We start from the raw sequence: 20,411 nt of genomic DNA on the forward strand, positions 1-20,411 counted from the left end.
AGGAGTTGGCACAGGGAGAGACATGCATGCAGGAAACATGTTCATACACTGGGCTTGGAGAGGCAAGGGAAGTAGGCTGCATGGTATGGCTGGAGCGCTCTGGGGGATGCCAGAAGAAGGGGCCCTCAGAAGGGGCAGGAGGGCCCTTGACCAAGCTCATGGCCTTGGATAGGGGAGTGGCACCTCAGGCAGGTGGTGAGCCAAAAGGTATGGAGGGTGGTGAGAGGAGAGGCAGGAGGAGTTTTCTGACTTCAGGGAGAGCCAGTGATTAAAAGCATGGAGCATGTGGTCCTTGTGTGGGACCTAGGTACAGATAGCTCATGAACAGTTGGGGTTTGGACCTTTAAGAGCCCAGATGAAGATTTGAGAATCATATTTTAAGCCTTAGATAAGGGTGTGCAAGCCAGGGGCTGGTGGCTTACGCCTGTAATCCTAGCTACTCAGGAGGCTGAGATCTGAGGATCACAATTTAAAGCCAGCCCAGGCAGGAAAGTCTACGAGACTCTTATCTCCAACTAACCACCAGAAAACCAGAAGTGGCTCTGTGGCTCAAGTGGTAGAGAGCTAGCCATGAGCTGAAGAGCTGACGGACAGCACCCAGGCCCAGAGTTCAAGCCCCATGACTGACCAAAAAAAAAAAAAAAAAAGTATGTGCAGATCAGGCCTGAGGCCTTCTGAGGTGGGTTGGGAAGTCCCATTGACATGACCACATGTCAGTGAAGAGGACAGACTTACTTGGTGGCCAGGCAAGGAAGGCTAGGTGGAAGCCATCTCTGCTGGAGAAGGAGCCTGTGGGAGCTAGCAGCTCCTTTTTGTCTGGGTTCTGGAGCATTAACAGATCCCACTATGTCTTTTTCTAGGAGCCCGACTATGGGGCCCTGTACGAGGGACGCAATCCTGGTTTCTATGTGGAGGCGAACCCTATGCCAACATTCAAGGTACAGAGCCACTTTTGGAAATAGGAGGTGGGGGCAAGGTTCCCAGCTGTTTGGGACTTAGAATTCTATGTTCTGGGCTCATCTGTGGTCTGTAAGGAGAAGTAGTGGTTGTGGTTTTCTGAGGCCCAAGAGGTTGTGAGAGATGTGTGGTTGGCAAATGACGGCAGCTCTCCCAAGGCCAACCCCCTCCCTAGGTCCTGTCTCGTGTGTTGGCACTGACTATTCAGAACTGCTGTAGGAGTCCCCTCTTCCCCATTTCTGCCATAAGCCACAGCAGATCCTCTTGCTCCGTTCTCAGATACAGGAGACTATGCCCTATTTATCCCTCCCCCTCAGCAGCCAGGGGCCTTCAGCAGTGGAACATGAGCTGTGCCCACAGGCTATAGGTCCTGGGAGATACACTTGGGAGGGCTACTGCAGAACTTCCCTTCCTGCCAGCTCTGATTCCTGGGAATAGACTCAAGGTTCACCTTGTGGCCTAGATGGGGTTCAGAATATTCCACCTGAGTCCTCTGGAGCTTCCCTGACAGTGTCCCTCCCCCTCCCAGCCTTACTAGGGCTGGTTGCCAGCACTAGCAACTCCCATTGGCCTGAGCCCAGAGGTGGGTAGCATAGGCGTAGGTAAGACCTGAAGCCCTGGTAGCAGAGAGGGACTGTTTTCACCTGTTCATCCCACTTTTGCAGTGTGCAGTCAAAGCCCTCTTTGACTACAAGGCCCAGAGAGAGGATGAGCTTACCTTCACCAAGAGCGCCATCATCCAGAACGTGGAGAAGCAAGACGGGGGCTGGTGAGCCTGCTCCCTGGGCTGGGGAGCCTGTGTGTGGTGGGACAGGAGCTGGAACTAAGAGGTCCCACGTGTGCACCAGCGATGCTGCTTTGGCCTGGCTTAGGTGTGGGAGCCCCCAATAAAGGATGCCTTCCTTGTGGGCATTGGGTTAGTTTCTGAGAGGTCAGCACTCTGCCACTTCTCCAGGTGGAGGGGAGATTATGGTGGGAAGAAGCAGCTGTGGTTCCCATCAAATTATGTGGAAGAGATGATCAGCCCTGCAGCTCTGGAGCCTGAGAGGGAGGTGAGATTTTCCCGTCCTGGTTCTCTTCTCCACGCCTCCAGCACACACAGTCCTAGTCCGGCCTATGCGAGCACACGCACCTATCGCATGAGGGCCAAGCACAGAGCCTGTGTGGCTCTGTCCCTGTGTCGCCGGGCTCATCATGGGACACCTGCAAGATGCATTGTCTCACACACACATCCCCTTCACATGCACGCGGCAGCCATGCTGACCATTCTGTGGGCTTTGCTTCCTGTAGCACTTGGACGAGAACAGCCCTCTGGGGGACTTGCTGCGGGGGGTCTTGGATGTGCCAGCCTGTCAGATTGGTGAGCCCTTATTCCTTTCTCCCACCCCCTGTTCTGTAATGTCAGGCTCTCCTTTCGATTCCTTATGCTTCTGGAGGTGAAGCCAGTAGCTGAAACCCCAGAGGCTGCTCTCACCTAAATTTCCCCCATTATCTGGCCACCCCAGGCTCCTTTTGTCACTCCTAGCTTTGTCCCTTGCATGTTGGCCCTGTGCCAGGCACTGTGGAGTCAGAATAAATAGCATAGATGCTGAGGGTTGATGGGTTGTGCCACATAGGTGTTGTAACACAGATACGGAGATGGGAGTACAGAAGGGGACATGGCCCAAGGCAGGGGTGTGAGTCATGTAGAGCTGGACCGAAGCTCTGGTACTACCACAACTGCCCATGATGTGTCTGAGTTGCAGTGTAAAATGGGCCCACATACTGGTCTCCACTTACAGGGTGCAGCTAGGAAGAGAGGATGAGGTAGAGCTCATTTCAGCCAATGCTCTGGGTGTGGGTGGAGGACAGAGAGGTTTCCAGCTCTTGTCTTCTCTCACCTTCCCAGCCATCCGTCCTGAGGGCAAGAACAACCGGCTCTTCGTCTTCTCCATCAGCATGACATCAGTAACCCACTGGTCCTTAGATGTTGCTGCAGACTCACAGGAGGAGCTGCAAGACTGGGTGAAGAAGATCCGTGAAGTGGCGCAGACCGCAGATGCCAGGGTGAGAACCAGGGGCAGCCTAGAGGGCGCTGCTGGGGCCGGGAGGACAGCCAAGACCTCTATTCCCACCACTAGTCCCTTCAAAGCAGGCTGCTGATGCCTTACCGAGCTCACCTTTGCCTTGCCTTAGGGAAGGATCCAGAAGAGTAGACTCATAGACAGCAGCCTGGTGTGCTTAGAAAGTGTTGAAAATGCAGTGCTGGGTCATCCAGGAGAGGATACATAGCGGGAAGTTGGAAACATAAGCGATGTCCTGGGCTGGAAGGGTATGCTGGTAGGGAAAGGGTGAGCCTGCTGTGAGGATGTGAGCCCAGGGTGGGTGGAGAGGCTGCAGCCCCTAGGGATAGCAAGTCTCCGATGTGCAGAGGGGTAGTCAGATGTGAAAAGAACCCGAGCGTGCCCACTGGTGTTACCAGTGCAGATACTGAGGTGTGGCAGTGACATGCCTAGGTTGGGTGTCAGCTAAGACTCAGGAACAGCTCCCTGAGGGAAAGGTGGGTCTAGGGTTTGGTGAGTGGTGGCAGAGATCTACACGGTGGGAAAGACACTAGTCTTCTGGAGGAGGCAGGTTGTTCCACTGGCCTGGGAACAGGAGGAAGCATGTCAAGAGTAAGGGAACTCCTGCTTGGAGGCATCATCCCACTGCATCTAGGGTGTGTCTTGTACCTGTGAGCCCAGTGGAGAGGGTGTGGGCACTGAGGATGTATTGAGGCTAGAGTGTGAGGTGCTGGGGAAAGAGACCCAATGGTGGAGGCAACAGATGCTGACTCTAGTTGGAAAGCAAAGAGAAAGTATGAGTAAGAGGACCTCCTGTGTGGCATGCTGGGCGTAGTGTCAACGCAGGGCAGGGTGTCTAGGTGGGTTTCTGCAGCTCAGATTGGGCGTGGAAAGAAGTGGGTCATGTTGCTGTTGGGAAACTGAGGTCGTAAAAATCATCTTAGGCACAGATGTTGCTGAGCCAGGGTATGAGGACTTAGTACAGCCTCAGGTAGCCAGGAGGTTTTTGTGGGGTTTGCCCAGGGATGAGGCTGGGGAAGGGGGGAGGGAGCAGGGCCAGCCCTGGGCTCCCTGTGAGATCATGTTGGTGATGGTGAGGATTTCACCTTCTCAGAGGATTGGAGGACGAGTGTATCCTTGAGGACATAAAAAGATGAAGCTGAGGACAGAAGGCCTTGTTTGCCTTGTTTACTGCCTGGCGGGATCCGGAAGTTGCATAAAAGGGGGTCAGAGGGCCCCAGAGCACCTACAGTGTGGGCCTGCCCACCGCTGGCAGGAGCCGTCTCCTGGGCAGAGCTGGAGCCTGGGACAACAAGGCCTTGTGTGTATTACCAGCTCACCGAGGGGAAGATGATGGAAAGGAGGAAGAAGATTGCCCTGGAGCTTTCTGAACTTGTCGTCTACTGCCGGCCTGTTCCCTTTGATGAAGAGAGTAAGGCCAGGCCCAGGTGGGATGAGTGGGCACTCGGGGCCTGGTGGTGTAGGCACTTTCCCTGGCTGGCTGGAGAGGGGTGTTCAGTGCCCCCTTTACTCCCTGGACAGACAGGCTCTGTAAGCATTCTCCCTGTTTGGTTCAGAGATTGGCACAGAACGGGCCTGCTACCGGGATATGTCATCCTTCCCGGAAACCAAGGCTGAGAAGTATGTGAACAAGGCCAAAGGCAAGAAGTTCCTCCAGTACAACCGGCTGCAGCTCTCCCGCATCTACCCCAAGGGCCAGCGGCTGGATTCCTCTAATTATGACCCTTTGCCTATGTGGATCTGTGGCAGTCAACTTGTAGCGCTCAACTTCCAGACCCCAGGTGAGGAGACCCCCCTATGGGGGACAGTGGGGAGGCGCATCTGGGCAGTTGGACTAGAACACATTGGAACCCCACTCTTCTAGACAAGCCTATGCAAATGAACCAGGCCCTCTTCATGGCGGGTGGGCACTGTGGCTACGTGCTGCAACCAAGCACCATGCGAGATGAGGCCTTTGACCCGTTTGACAAGAGCAGCCTCCGGGGACTAGAGCCCTGCGCTATCTGCATCGAGGTAGGTGGTGTTCATGGGTTTTCCGTGGGAAGGGGCTGCTCTTAGCTGAGAGATGTTAGTGGTGTGCTTGTTAAGAGTGGGGATGTTGGGGCTGGGAATGTGGCTCAGTGGTAGAGTGCTTGCCTTGCATGCATGAGGCCCTGGGTTTGATTCCTCAGCACCATATAACCAGAAAAAGCCGGAATGGTGCTGTGGCTCAAGTGGGAGAGCGCTCGTCTTGAGCTGAAGAGCTGAGGTACAGCGCCTAGGCCCAGAGTTCAAGCCCTACAACCAACAACAACAACAAAATGGGGGCTGGGAAGGTAGCTCAGTGGTAGAGTGCTTGCCTTGCATGCATGAGGCCCTGGGTTTGATTCCTCAGCACCACATAAGCAGAAAAAGCCGGAAGTGGTGCTGTGGCTCAAGTGGTAGAGTGCTAGCCTTGAGCTGAAGAGCTGAGGGACAGCGCCCAGGCCCAGAGTTCAGGCACCATGATTGGCCAAAAAAAAAAGAATGGGGATATCTCAGGAGTCCAGGCTGGGGGTCATTCAGCATGTGGGGAGAAACATAGCCAGGAGAAGCAGTTGCATACTTCTAGAGAAGTCTTGTATAGGTGAGGGGAGTCACAAGCTCAAGAAGAATCCTCCTCCTCTGAGGTGGAAAGTCTGCAAGGGTCCCCTCCCCACTGTGCGTTTGGCATCTCAGAGGCAGCTGGACTGACTGGCCACTTCCTGGCACTAAGGAGTCAAGCTTCCAGGAAGGCCACCCTGTGGGAAACCACCCACTAACAGAATAGGCTGGTCAGGATGACAGAGGACAAAAGCACCTGGTTAGCCCGGTGCCCATTTACAAGAGTAAGCCAGAGCTGGGCTTCGCATGGCCCAGGGCCTCCTTGCCCTCAGTCCTTCAGCCCCCAGCATGCCTGTGGTGAAAAGCTGTGGCAAGGGCTAGCCTGGGGCAGGGGGAGGGAGAGACAAGCTGGGAAAGCTTGAAGGAAGAGTGTGGTATGGGGGCCAAGTCGGGCACACCTAGGGTAAGTGCAGAGCCACTGATGAACTTCCCTAATAGGAAGCAATATAAAAGATTTCCAGGGGCTGGGAATGTGGCCTAGTGGTAGAGCGCTTGCCTAGCATGCATGAAGCCCTGGGTTCGATTCCTCAGTACCACATATACAGAAGTGGTGCTGTGCCTTGAGCAAAAGAAGTTCAGGGACAGAGCCCAGGCCTGAGTTCAAGCCCCAGGACTGGCAAAATAAATTCTTTATTGAAACACACAGATTTAACATGAGGTAGATTGCAAAACTTATGTGAAATATTTTGGTTAGAGCTTAGATTTGTGTGTGCGTGCGTGCGTACGTGCGTACATACTTGGGTGCATGCTGGTCTTGGTCCTGGGGCTTGAACTTAGGGCTATTCCTGAGCTTTTTAGCTCAAGATTAGGTCTCTATCACTTGAGTCACAGCTCCACATCTAGCACGTAGAGATTAGGTTTTTATAGGCAGCTGGCAGCTGCTCTGACTTGGGGCCCTGATTTGTGGATTTATGGGCAGAGTTCTTAGGGCCCAGCAGAGGGCGCACTCCCTCCACATAGGTTTGTTCTGAGCGGTGGTTATGGTAATGACAAGAACAGTAAGACAATTCCTGTCTCATCTCCACCTGCCTTACAGGTACTGGGGGCCCGGCATCTGCCAAAGAATGGCCGGGGCATTGTGTGTCCTTTCGTGGAGATTGAGGTAGCTGGGGCTGAGTATGACAGCGTTAAGCAGAAGACAGAGTTCGTAGGTAAGTCAGGACCGTTCTCTTTCTCCTGGGCTGCTAAAAGCTTCTCCTTGCTGGGTACCTCATCTTTTTTCCTTGCTTTCACAGTGGACAATGGTCTGAACCCTGTATGGCCTGCCAAGCCCTTTCACTTCCAGATTAGTAACCCTAAATTTGCCTTCCTTCGCTTTGTGGTATATGAGGAAGACATGTTTAGTGACCAGAACTTCTTGGCTCAGGCTACTTTCCCAGTAAAGGGATTGAAGACTGGTGAGGGCCCTTCGCTGACACAGTGCCCTGGGACCTTGCTGCTGGGGTGGGGCTGGGCCCTTGGCTGGCACCTTTCTGTGCTGAGCCAGGCTTTCCTCCTCATAGGATACAGAGCAGTGCCTTTGAAAAACAACTACAGTGAAGACCTGGAGTTGGCTTCCCTGCTCATCAAGATTGACATTTTCCCTGCTAAGGTGACTGCAACAGGGGTGGGTGGGTGGAGAATGGACATTATCTCCCCCTTCCCAGGGTGCAAGTAGCCCTTGACCTCTTTGCCCTTGTTGAGCAGGAGAATGGAGACCTCAGTCCCTTTGGTGGTACATCCCTGCGGGAACGGAGCTCAGATGCCTCCTCCAACCAGCTGTTCCATGGCCGGGCCCGAGAAGGGTCCTTGGAAGGCCGCTATCAGCAGCCGTTTGAGGACTTCCGCATCTCCCAGGAGCATCTTGCAGACCATTTTGACAGTCGAGAGCGAAGGTTAGGGAGGTGGGGGAGGCAGCTGATATGGCTAGGGAGGGTGCTAGAGTCGAGAAGGCTGGCTCTCCCATGACATCTCCTGGGTAAAGAATGTGCAGTTGTCTGGCTTTGCAGCCCATGAGGCTACAAGGCCCTGTTACCAGTAAGGACACTTGCTTCTGTCCAGGGCCCCAAGAAGGACTCGAGTCAATGGAGACAACCGCCTCTAGTGCCCCGCCTTGTTGGAGAGTAGCAGGTGCTGCGAGCCTCATGGAGCGCGGTGAACTGGGTTCTCTGGGAGTGGCCTACCGTGGCAGCCTTCCTGGTGTCACAGCCTGGAGCCTGGATTCCAGCAGTGAATGCTAGCAAAACCAAGCCATTAATGAGATGTACTGTTTGGGCCCTCCGTGCCCAACTCTGGGTGAAGGCAAAAACTTTACTGTGTCTCGCATTAAGCACACATCTGGCCCTGAATCTAGAGATGGTTCTGTCCATCTTGTGGGGCCAGGACCAGGGCCGAAGCCCTTTGGAGAGGGAGGCAGCCTCCTTGGCGGCACAGGAGGCTTCAAGGAGCCGTTGACATTCCCGAGAGTGGAAGAGGAGGAGCCTTGCAGGGCCAGGGAAGCAAACAAAGTTTACATTGTCCTGTAGCTTTAAAACCACAGCTGGGCAGGGTAAGAGCATAGAGGTCCCTGGAGCCAGGGCAGAGGAAGTCAAGGTCTGTGTGGAGGAGGAGGAGGGCTCTGCCCTGCCCCAGGAGGAGGACACAGCACAAGGGCACATTGCCCGTGGCTGGGATGCCACCTAGCCTGACAGATACAGGGGATCATGATAAAACATAGCAGTATTATTTTTCTTCTCAGTGGTATTGTAACTAAGTTATTCACTCCTCCTGCTCCTTACCCTCAGAGGGAAACCTCAGTACAGAGCCTTTGTGAGCTGCGCTGCCAGCCCGGCTTGGAAGGGGCTCAGTATGGGTGGTAAGGCTGTGGGGGAAGGGGTGGGAAGAGGAAATAGCCAAGTATCCCGGTGAACTTTTTTTGTTTGTTTTTAAGGTAAGGAAGACTTTGTTCTCCCTTAGGAATGAACAGGGGATGTAAGGAGCTACCTGCCACCTGGGTAGGTGGTCAGGCAGTCAGACGCTGAGTAAAGCTGCTTGGCTCAGCACAGCTTCTGGGGAGGGAGGAGAGAGCGGAAGCGCTGGGAAGGCAGCCCCCCTGAGGTCAGAGGCTGGGGACCAGCCCCGTGGGTGCCAAGGTGCCTCATAGCATAGCCAGCATTCAGCACACGCAAACCCACTGCCCACATTTGGGCTCAGGGTTGGCCATTTGCTAGTTCTGCTGCCCTCTTAAGATCTGACTGCCAAATAAATCATCCTCATGTCCTTTTTCCTTTAACTTGTATGCTTCTTGCGGGAGAGGAGGGGGGCAGAAAAATCTCAGATAATCAGAGGCTACCTTTTCTGCGCCATTGTCCCTTGCGGGCGTGACAGATGAATGGAGCACGTCTTACCTGGGAGCAAGTCCAGGCTCACCATCAGCCATGCAACCAGAGGGCCACGCCCCCTTCCCCCCCCCCAACCTCCCTATGCAGTGGCCAGACGTGTTACCTCTGTGCCATGTCATGTCTCTTCCCGAGGGTCTTTGTGGGGGTATGAAGAATAGCACAATAAATGACAGAAGGGTTGGGGCTGGGAAGGTAGCTCAGCGGTAGAGTGCATGCCTTGCAAGCATGAGGACCTGGGTTCGGTTCCTCAGCACCACATAAACAGAAAAGGCCAGAAGTGGTGCTGTGGCTCCAGTGGTAGAGCACTGGCCTTGAGCTGAAGAGCTGAGGGACAGTGCCCAGACCCAGAGTTCAGGCCCCATGACCGGCAAAAAAAAAAAAAAAAAAAATGACAGAAGGGTGTAAATGGTGTGGTGTGCCTGGCCTGGCCTTTGCAGCTGGAGTCACAGTGGCAGGCTCCGATTCTGGCTGGCCATCCCACTGCAGACAGGAGAGGGCCTTTCCCACACACCGTTGGGTAGGAATTGATGAGACTTTCATGATTCCTGTTCCCTTCTACCTGAGCCTTGTGGCTAAGGAAAACGTGTTATCCGGCCCATCTGCATGGCCGTGTAACAGCCTTGGCTTGAGGCTGACCACTTGCATCACTACACTCCCATTTACTGCAGTACACGTGTTAGGCAGCAGGGTCTGGGTGAAGCTCAGCTTCACCTGACTTCGCCTGACAGCTCTGATTCCTTAAGCAGCTTCATAGACCTACTAAAGACTCGTCTTTCTTGGCCTCTTACTATAAACATTCCTTTAGTTGAGAAGGGAGGGTGCTGATAGGCTGGTTCCCAGCAAGTCGTTCCCTGGGGCCGAATGTCTTGGTATCTCACCTGGTTCCCGTCATACATGCTGTCCCTACGTGTGTCAGGAAGCTCTGCCCTCACCCACTGGGTTATGACCTGTGGCATCCCAGCTCCAGAGCATGTTAGAGCCCGAGACTGGGCCTTACAGGAGGATTATTCACAAGCTTCCTAGGTGGCGAAAAGGGCTGAGAATTGACTTGGGAAGAACAAACCAAAAATAGAAGGGGAAGTCAGTGGTAACCAGGGACGCTTGGTCCTGGCTAGTAGACCGGGGCAATGTAGACACACCAAAGTGGCTGACCTTAGCTTTAACCAAACGCCACTCAGCACAACACAGGATTGCCTACGAGGCTGGGGCATTGTGCCTCCTGCCACAGACCTCTTGTGTCCTTGCGGGGGGAGACCCACTGGCCTAAATTAGAAGGAGAACATCCTTCTCCTAACCAGGCACATCTTGAACTTCACCGGAGGACTGGGCCAGAAACTCCCTTGTGATGTTGTGGGTAGCGTCAGGCCATATTCGCTCTGTTGAAGGGGGAAAAGCAAAAATGAACAGATTGTCCCAACTAGCTCAGTCAGAAACAAGGTTGTGCCTCACATTTTATTTAAATGGATGAGGTCCTTTCTCAGCCTCAGAGGTCTCTTCTTCCTTGATCTTTCATATTCTCAGAGAACTTAGAATCACCTGGGCATTCTGCTCCCTCCCCCCCACCCCCCGCTTTGCTGAGTACTCCTGCCAACCCCACCCTGTCATGTCCTGATTCAGCCCACCAGGTCCCTGGCTGATGGGCTCCAGGGTTTTATTCATGCTCAGTCTAGCTCAAGGACCTGGTCTTTAGACCCATCACACAGCTGTTTCCCTCGGACCCAGCCTGGGCACTGAGAAGCTACTGAAGCACAGGCCCTGGTGTCTACCACCTTGGTTTGGTGTGTTTCTGTCTCAGGTGACTAATTCACAGGTCCCCCTTTCCTTGGGCCTAGCAGAATTCACTTGCTTGGAATCTTAGAGGTCTTCTCTGGGTCTTCCAGAAGGTCTTCCTCCCCAGCTTGCCCAGGGCTGTGGGTAAAGCTGAATGGACACTGGGCCAACAGGGGAGCGAGGAGGAGCGGTGGGTGTTCTCTGTGTAATAACAGTTACGGCACAGTCTGACCCTCCTTGGGCACTTGTGAATGTCAAGCACTTGACAAATGATACTCTTTTCTGTGAGCTCTTTTCTCCCAGGGAAAAGCAAGACACTTGCTAGTGTCTGTTCACAAATATTCATGGCTTTTACTGTGTTTGCCTTTGTCTGTTGCAAGTAGTTTCTAAAGTACTGCAGGTATTTCACACGGACGCTATTGCAGTGAGCCCAGCAGGGCAGGGACGGTGAATTTGAGCCCCAGCTCTGAGGGAAACTCTTACCTGTTCATGAGAATTTAAGGTCAGTTTGCCCACAGACTAATCAGTAGATTATTTCTCCCCCCGCCCCACTCCCTAGTGTTCCTGGTTTTCTCTAACTTCCCCTCAAAATAAATTGGCAGATGTGAAATATATGTACATTTTTATTAAGGAACAATCAAAAAGTTTAAAGTACCATTGAGGCCCATTCCAAACTGTACAGTTTGCCCCTGTTCCCCTCCCTTACCCAGATCCACAGATAGAAAATCTAGGAAATGTGCAATCTGCATCTTAGAAATAGCAGCGTCCCCACAGGGGACCTCGGGAGGCCCGGGAGCGCAGCCCCACACCTCCCGCCTGGAGCCACCAGAGCCCACGCCGAAGGAAGCGCCAGGTTTTACCAGGGTAAAAGATTCCCATTCCTCCAGATGGATACACCAGTCCGCCATTTCCCGGCTTTGGCCTCACGCTTGGTCGCAGCAGGAGGTGGGCCCCTCTTACCCAGTTCTGCGGAAGGTTCATTTTGCCTCTGGACAATCACACAGGACAGTTGCCCTTCACTTAGCACCAGAATGATCACGTCTTCAGCTGTCCCCAGGGCAGGGGCAAGTGTGAAGCAAAATGTTCAAATCATTCCCTAGTCTCACCCAGGAACAAAGGGGTTTGGACCAAAGACCAGAACGCAGCTGGTGTTAGATGACCAGAATCAGGACCTGGTCCGGAAGGAGCCCCCGGGCCTTCTGCAACCTCCCCAACTTGCCCAGGGCTGTGGGTAAAGCTGAATGGACACTGGCCAACAGGGGAGCGAGGAGGAGCGGTGGGTGTTCTCTGTGTAATAACAGTTATGGCACAGTCTGACCCTCCTGACACAGCTCAACAAAGTGGCTGCTCAGAAGCATGGGGTAGTTCACTGCCCAGGGTGAGCACTGCTGCCCTGGCCTTTGTCCAGTTCCCATGGGAAGGGACCTGGAGGTCATGCTGCCGAGAAGTGGGTGGAACTTTGACCCTGCAGCAAGCAAGCTAAGACAATGAGACCGCTGTATGGACAAGAACCAGAGACAAGTAACGAGGTCTCAAAAATGACAGGAGCAGGCACCACATGAGGGACACCCTCTTCCGTGCTTCCCGGGGCTTGCTGCTTGGAAAGACCAAGCCCTTGCAGCCTTCTTTGTGTATCTAGTGACTTGGGGCTTGAGTATCCATCCTTTATCACAGGCATTTCGCCTGCCACTCCCATCACATTGGTCATTCTGAATCACTCATGGGAGAGAACGTAAGAAAAGGTACTTGTTAGCACACGTGCCTGAGCGTGCACACCTAGCCTGTTTCCTGGAGGAAGAGGCACTGATGGCAGGCGTCCTGTCTTGCCACCTGCCCTCCCATACGGACAACAGGACAGCGCCAGGCAGTGAGAAGAGCAGGAGAGGAAAATCTCTGCCAGAATAGCCAGCTTCTGTCCTTCCTTGGCTCTGCGTGGCTCTGGCCCAAGCAGCACAAGGGCCAGGCGGGAGGAGGAAACACAAAGCCGTAACTACATTCTCTGAATGCCCACGGGCCTGCACACCAGATAGGGTTTTTAAAACCAGAGAGACAGGTGTTTGCTTCTTGGCATTGGGCAAGCAGGCTCTAGACTGAGGCTCCTGTCCCTTCTCCAGACTTCCTGCTGGCATCTGTGCTAAAAAGAAACCTGCTGTTTCTCCGGTCTTAACTCATAGATTCACTGACAGTGTGGGATAGTGTGGGGTAGCTGGCTAGTGTTGCTAAGAGCTTGACATCAAGGCTGGCTGCGTAGTCTCTGCTCTCTCCAGGACATGCTCTCTGGTTAAGCTCTTTGCACTTCACAACTGAATGCAGAAGCTGGGCCAGCTCTGTGCACTGGGCTCGCTCCCCACCCCATCTTCCCAGTATGGCCCGGAACTGGAAGCACAGATCTCAGCGGAAATGAATTCTACTGGAGGCCTGTAGATTCCGTTTGGACTTCGAGCTGGATCAGGTAGCAATCCAGGAAGCACCATGATGGCCACTTCCCGCTAGGCACAGTCTCAACAGAAACCTGGCATTCTGTTGATGTGTCCCCTTCACCCCCTCCACAGCCTCCGCAGCCCAGGTTTCATGCTCTGCCATTTCCCTTCTCACTGAAATGGGCCAGAGCAATGAAGTCTCCGGAAGGGAACCTGTGCCCAGAGGAAGGCTCAGGCCCACTACTGCCTCTGCTTCAGGTGCTAGAGCTCTTCAGAAACTGGATCTCCTCAGCACACAGAGACCACCCCAGGGTCTGGGCAGGATGGCTGCAGAGGTGTGTTTTCTCAGGGAAAGGGAGACCCGGGGAGAGGGGCCTCCAGGCCCAGAATGAGAACCAGGTCTCACTAGCCACCTGACCTGGAGACAGACAGCTGTGCAGACAGCCACATGTGCACAGCACTACCCACCAGGCTGCAGCTGAGCCTGACCATGAATACAGTGCGCAAGAACTTCAGACACGCATCGCCAGGAAGGCGAAGCAAGCTCATGAACATCCCTAGATAAACAGGGAAAAGGGAAGGAGGATTTAAATGTCCAAACTCCAAGGTTTTAGGATTTCCTTGGCTGCTTCTCTCCTACGGAGTGACTATCCGCTTAGGCAGTGATGACTGAACTGGCAAAATGTCTACAATCAGATGATTTTGGTCCTTACAGAGACTATGAAGATTAGGCCCTGGGGACCAAGACAAGGAAGGTGGAGGCCGGCAGCTGAGGGAGGTGCTCACAGAAACACAAGCACCCCGTCAGCCCCTCAGCCTCCATGGGAGTGCCAGAGCTGGAAGGAAGAGGGAGGTGACAGAATCTGTCAGAGCCACTGTCTGAAAAAATCAAAACTGCCAAGACTACATCTCAGTCTGAATGCACTGGAGCTTCCTGGTGGGCAGGTCCTCTGGGGTCAGCTGGGGACAGACTGTGAGTGTAGGTAGCTCAAGTTCCCACTTGTTCATGGGTGGGCAACAAGCTCCCACCCCACTCTGCTCTAGAAAAACTGCAGGAGCCACAGGCCGGGTGCTCTAGTCCCCTGACTAGCCCCCTTGTCATTTGGCAAGGATAAAGGAGCTCAAAGGTGAGCAACCACCACCAAAGCCCAGGGCCAGGCAGCCAGCCTGAGCCTTTTCAGGAACCCAAGATTCTCAGCTTCCAACTACTCCCTGGCCAAAAAATTACAAGTAATCAAAAATATGCAAAGTATGTATATCATAAATGCAAGTTTGCATGGTCAGAATAGTGATCTGGCTTTGTTGGTTAAAATGGAATTTATCACCCCATGTAAGAAACAAGTCAAACAGGTGACAGGAAATGCTGAAAGATGGTCAGCCATCTCTAGTGCACACAGGACGAACCTTTCATCAGGAAAAGCAATCCTTAACTCTGTAGCCCATGGGTGGCCTCGGATGCGGGAACTCACAGAACTCAACTCTTCAGCAGCAGGCAAAACTGGCCTGCCCCACTCCCAGCTACACCCCACCCCACTGTAGCATGGCTCTGATTTCTGAGTTGGTGGCTTACTGCACTCACAGCTTGACACCAACAGCCCTGGGTCCCCCAAAGTACCCGCTTGATGATGGCCTGTCACCTTAGGTCAGATTCTGCCAATCCTAAGGTTAAACTACTCTTTCCCCTGTCCAAAGGCAGGAAGAAGAGTCTGTCTAGTCTTCTGGGCTCCTTACTTGGGCAGTCTTTGTCAATCATGGTATAGACCTGGCTCCTGGGCTAATAATGCCTGGAAGGAAAACATGCCAGGGCCAGCATCATGGTAACTCGTCCCTCTAAAAGATGAGCTGGGGAGCCATGGCTGGGGCACCACGTCCCACAGGAACTTGTCCCCCATGTGGCTTGTTTCTCCTGCGTTACTGTCTGGATGGTAAATTGAACGTCCGGCCATTATGGAAGGCTCAGGTGGCGACGCCAACAGGCCTCTGGGGATGAGGCACCGGTGGATTCAGCCAGGCGCACAGCTGTGGCGGGCAGCCCTGGACACCAGCATTCCTGCACACCCAGGCTGCTTCCCCCGCACAAGGTGCGTGGAGCCCCTCAGGAGTGCGCATCAGAGGTACTTTCACAAGTAAAGCATCAGATGAATACTTGTATTGCATATGTGGTTATATGAATTGATCTGCAAGTGCATAAAAAACAAAAGAAATTCCAGGTGTCTGTTTTCTGAAAGAAGGCAATACCTCACTGTTCTTGGCAATTCCTCAAAGGGTTTGGGGACCAAATAAATAGCTTGATTCCCCAAAGGGAAAGGATATAAAATAGGCTGCAGAATTTGCCCAGTACTCACTCACAAGCTGTTTGGTCCATACAGGGACAGGGAAACAGAAAAAAACACTTTATAACAAAGTTTAAGAGCTTTGGGTTTCCAAAGAAAGCCTTCTCTCCTGAGGGCAGGGATTTCCTCCGTGCTGGGCTAGCAAAGTGGCCTGATCATTCCAGAGCTGTGGTGGGGAGGGGGCAGGCAGAGTTAAGACACTACTAATTACCTCCTGCCCACCGCCTCTGGCAGCTCTGGGTCTCCTGATGCTCTGGGCAGCCAGGGTCAGCAGGGGAGCCTGTGGGGCAGGTGCTGTGCTTGTGCTGGGGAAGCGGGAGCTCCCCATGAGTGGGGCTACGGTAATCGCCTTGGCCCGCCTCCCCTCGCCACTGCTTGTGGCGTGACCAGTTTGGAGAAGCAGTGGCTCTACTATCTAGCACTGCTTTTTAGCAAGCAAGTTTTCCATTGCTTCAAAGGCACCTTTTCTGGGATTTTTCTCAATTCAAAAGAGGACAGGGGCGAGGCTAAGTAGGTAGAACACTTATTTCCAAGTTTGGGTACACACACACAGTTCTGCACATGCCCTCACAAGGACTGCGCAGCGATGTCCAGCACCTCTGGGGCATGCACCCAGCATGCTGAGCAGGCCTTGGTATTGGGTGGGGGCACTACAGGTGTTCCACTGCAAGTCCGTGTTCAGAGCACCCTCACTCTGGTTATTCCAACCTGCAGGGGCTCAGGGAGTGTGGGGAGAGGGCTCCGACCTCCACGGTGGCCAAAGCCACCCTGAAAAGTGCCTAGATAAGCCAGGCACTGGTGGCTTACCACCTATAATCCTAGCTACTCAGGAGGCTGAGATCTGAGGATCGTGGTTCTAAGCCAGCTCCTGCAGTGAAGTCCTCATGAGACTCTCCAACTAACTACTCAAAAAAAAAAAAAAAAACAAACCCAAAAACTACCACCAGAAGTGGAGCTGTGGCTCCAAGTTGTAGAGTGCTAACTTTGAGCAAAAGAGCTCAGGGACAGCACCTAGGCCCTGAGTTCAAGCCCCACTACAGACCCCCCCCCAAAAAAAGGGTGAAATGTGTATGCAGTCAGCTCATTGGATTGACAGATGCTCCTTTAAGTCATCTGACCCAGAATTCAAACTCCCAGTGAAAAAGCAGCATTATCAAGCCAGCCGAGAAAGCTGGCTATTTCCGAGGGCCTGGCAGGCCTGGCAGGAGCCGTGGCTGGTCACCGCTCCATGTGGGGGTCTCCGCTCCATGTGGGGGTCACCGCTCCATGCGGGGGCCTGGCATCTTTTCCCAGGTGCTGCTGCCTTGGGGAAGGTGAAGCTCTGAGTGTGCCTTGGAGCCTGGCCCGCTGCCGGAGGCCCCAGCAGGCCCCAGAGAACAGGCATGGCGTTTTCAGAGATGAGGTGAACAGCACACTGCCTTGCTAACCAAAGTTTCTATGGAAGGAGAATGTGTGTCATCTGATGCTTTATTAAATGAATATAAGCGCTGTATATGTTAAAAACTTGATTCTGTCTGTGACTATGAAATCAGAACCGTGCTGTCCCTGGCAGGCAAGAGAGCGGCGTGCACCTCAAGGGAGGCCACTGCTGGGAGGAGGAACCTTCTTGCTGCTTGCTTGGTAGTGGCAGTCGGAGGCGGAGGTGGTGGCTGGGGCTCTGGCTGGCTGCAGGGCTCGGAGGCTCTCAGGGGGTGCCCAGCGGCTGGCCATGAGAACAACACGTGGCAGAGACAGGTCTGGCCCTTCCCCGTGTCTGGGTGGCAGGTGGCACCCACTCAGGCCAGTCCCTTGCAGCAGTCAGTCCGATTCAGTCAGTCTCTAGGAGAAAACACAGGCAGGTCATACTTGTGTATCTCGGATCTCGGATCTCAGCAGCTTGTACATCCCTGGGAAGAGGGCCCTCCCTAGGGCACTGGAGACACGCCCTCCTGCCAGCCATGCCCTCTCTAGCCTGAGGGGAGGTGAGAAAGGACTGAACGCTGGCCGAACCTGGCAAGGCCTTCAGACTCCCAGAGGAACCAGCACCAATCCCACCCCCAACTGCTGGGGCAGAGGCTGCCTCAGCCCCACAGCCCCGGCAGGATCACCACCCTGCCTCTTGGCTCCCCAGGACAACCAACTTTAATCAAGATGTGTGGTCTAAGGTTTCCAAGTTACCTACAACTTGCAGGCCTAAAGTCAAAGTTAAGTAGGCTGGCCAGAGGGGCCGGGCTTCCTCCATGCGCAAACAAGACCCTGAGCCTATACCATGAACTGGAGAAACCAGATGCAGGAACAGACAGACCTCCACTGCGTGGCCGGGGTGACGCCCCTGCCATACTCAAGCCGAGGGGAGCCAGCTCATCCTGTCCCCAGCTACTTTTCAACCATAAACTCACACAACCCAAATTCAAGTACACAACTCAGCAGCGTTAAGTATATTTACCATGTTCACAATACTACCTTATTTCCAGGTTTTTATCATCCTAAACAGAAGCTGTATACCCAATAAATGGTAACTCCTAACTCCCCCTTCGAAGTCCTAATAGCCTATGCTCTACCTTCTACTCCACGTTTGCTCATTCTTGAGGCTTCATATAATACATGGCATCATACCATGTTTGTCTTTTGTGTGTGGCCTACTTCACTGGCATGTTTTCAAGGCCCACGCATGTGGTAGGATGTATCAGAATTTAATTTCTTTTTATAGCTAAATAATATCCCATTGTATGTATATATTTTTCCCTTTTTCCATTTGTCAGTGGACATTTGGGATCTTGTAACTAATTCTGTCAGTGCCAGTATCACAAATATCTGCTCAAGTCTCTCTTTATAATCCTTTTGGGTATATATGCAAACTGTGAAATGGATAGATCAGATTCTTTTTGTTTTGTTTTTTGGCTGGTCAGTCCTGGGGCTTGAACTCAGGACCCAGGCACTGTCCCTGAGCTTCTTTCACTCTACCACTTGAGCCACAGCACCACTTTTAGCCTTTTCTGTTTATGTGGTACTGAGGAATCGAACCCAGGGCTTCATACATGCTAAGCAAGCACTCTATCATTAAAGCCACATTCCCAGCCCAGGTCAGATTAATTCTATATTAAACTTGAGGGACTGCTAAATCAAAAAGGTGGTCACAGGCCTTTCCTGCCCAGGCTGGCTTTGAACCACATTGAACCATGATCGTGAGATGATCACTGTCCTCAGAGCTCATCCTCTGAATACCTAAGATTACAGGTGGGAGCTGCTGGTGACTAGCTCTTTTCATTTTTTGAGTATATTTTTTTAAGTGGCAGAGAGTTTACAAGAGCGAGCGAGAGAGAGAGAGAGAGAGAAAGAGAGAGAGAGGCAATTACCTATTCTTCGTGCAGAAAGTGGGAGGACACTGTCCTTTAATGCACAATTTAAAAAAATATATATATATATATATTTGACACAGGATCTTGTATATAGACCAGGCTAGCCTCGAACCTGTAATTTTCTTGTCTCTGTCTACTGAGAACAGGCAATACAGGAATGCACCACTATGTGAGTCTCAAACTTTTAGATTTTATTATAATCTGATTTATCTTTTATCTTTTGTTACTTAGGTTCTTACTTAGGGAATTGTTACCTAATCTTCTACCTGTATTTTCCTCTAGCTATTTCTTCTACTGTTGGCTCTTTTGCTTAGATGATTGGCATATTTTATGTCCACTAGATCTAATTGGTTGTTTTGGCTTTGTATTGTTTTGAGATAGGTTCTCACTATGTTTCTTAGGCTAATCTCGAATTTGTGATCTTGAGAGATCTTTCCTACTCAGGTCTCCTAAGTAGCTTCCATCCAGCTTTTGTTGAAGACATGTTATTAAAGTTTCTGAGGAGGCCAGGTAGCTTGTGTCTGTAATCCTAGTTACTCAGGAAGCTCAAATCTGAGGATCACAGTTCAATGCCAGCCCAGGCAGAAAAATCCTTGTGACTCCTATTTCCAATTAACTACCAGAAAACTGGAAGTGGCACTGTGGCTCAAAGTGGTAGCGCACTAGCCTTGAGCAAAAAGCGCTCAGGGACAGTCCCCAGGCCTCAAGTTCAAGCCTAATAACCAACAACAAAAATAAAATAAAAGTAAAGTTTCTGAAGGTATGTAATTAAAGTTTCTAAAGAGTTTTATCTACTTCTACCTTTAATTTTGCCTATTTTTTGCTTTGTATACTTTGGGGCTTGCTTAGGTGTAGAATAGTAGTTGCTATATCTTCTTGTTGTATATTAAAGCTTTTTTGTTAATATATTGTGTCCTTTGTGTCCAGCCTGCCAGCAGAAGGGCGCCAAAACCAACCTGGACAAAGCCTTCTGGCTGGAAGAGCACAGACAACCTGAAAAATGGCTGAACCCAATGCAGGAGTGCTCTTTCTGGCACTGCTTCAACTCTGACGCTGGGATGTGCCACCTGCATTCCAGGAAGCAGGCTGTGAGTGCTGAGGCCCAGCATAGAGGCTAGACTTGAGAGACCAGAGGAAGGCCAGTGGCCCTGTGTGCTCACACCCTGACTACTGGGGGGGCCTGGGCTCACCAAGCGTTTGCTCTTTCACTTTGCATAGCTGGGCTCTGCCCTAGTGTGTGGGAATGGAAGGAATAGGCGTTATGAGAATGCCAAACAGATGGAAAACATGGCACATTACCCCTCCCCCATATAAGCAGACTTGGAAGTCTCCTAGAAACAATAGTGTAACTAGCTTCAAAATTGTTGTCTTCAAATGAATTAAAAATACTCAGAGGAAGAAAAAGAATTTTGTCTTTTTTAGAGGTTTTTAAATAGAAAGCAACGGGGGTGGAAAAACTGGGGTTTGCCAGGCCAAAGCAAACAATATTCAGCCATTGTATGCAAACAATGGGGCACGTCCAGGAAACACTGGGACCCGTGACGGGGAG

General features: G+C 52.3%; 2 protein-coding genes across 3 annotated transcripts in view; one reads left to right on the forward strand and one right to left on the reverse strand.

Moving 5' to 3' along the window:
* Plcg1 (phospholipase C, gamma 1) overlaps nt 1-8,882 on the forward strand; it is a 34,871-nt gene extending 25,989 nt beyond the window's left edge. The window contains exons 20-32 of the mRNA XM_013010898.1: nt 861-938; nt 1,623-1,726; nt 1,913-2,009; nt 2,248-2,317; nt 2,846-3,003; nt 4,335-4,431; nt 4,577-4,801; nt 4,885-5,033; nt 6,679-6,793; nt 6,878-7,039; nt 7,145-7,233; nt 7,329-7,516; nt 7,683-8,882. Of these exons, the coding sequence (XP_012866352.1) occupies nt 861-938; nt 1,623-1,726; nt 1,913-2,009; nt 2,248-2,317; nt 2,846-3,003; nt 4,335-4,431; nt 4,577-4,801; nt 4,885-5,033; nt 6,679-6,793; nt 6,878-7,039; nt 7,145-7,233; nt 7,329-7,516; nt 7,683-7,725 (1,575 nt within the window). The 3' untranslated portion in view covers nt 7,726-8,882. The remainder of the gene's footprint in view (nt 1-860; nt 939-1,622; nt 1,727-1,912; nt 2,010-2,247; nt 2,318-2,845; nt 3,004-4,334; nt 4,432-4,576; nt 4,802-4,884; nt 5,034-6,678; nt 6,794-6,877; nt 7,040-7,144; nt 7,234-7,328; nt 7,517-7,682) is intronic.
* Nucleotides 8,883-16,591: 7,709 nt separating this feature from the next.
* Zhx3 (zinc fingers and homeoboxes 3) overlaps nt 16,592-20,411 on the reverse strand; it is a 114,062-nt gene continuing 110,242 nt past the window's right edge. For both annotated transcript variants that reach the window (XM_013011123.1, XM_013011125.1), the window contains exon 4: nt 16,592-17,342. In XM_013011123.1, coding sequence (XP_012866577.1) covers nt 17,332-17,342 — 11 coding nt within the window. In that variant the 3' untranslated portion in view covers nt 16,592-17,331. The remainder of the gene's footprint in view (nt 17,343-20,411) is intronic.

This window comes from Dipodomys ordii, unplaced genomic scaffold (genome assembly GCF_000151885.1).
Source record: "Dipodomys ordii isolate 6190 unplaced genomic scaffold, Dord_2.0 Scaffold13, whole genome shotgun sequence".
Classification (NCBI taxonomy): Eukaryota; Metazoa; Chordata; class Mammalia; order Rodentia; family Heteromyidae; genus Dipodomys; species Dipodomys ordii.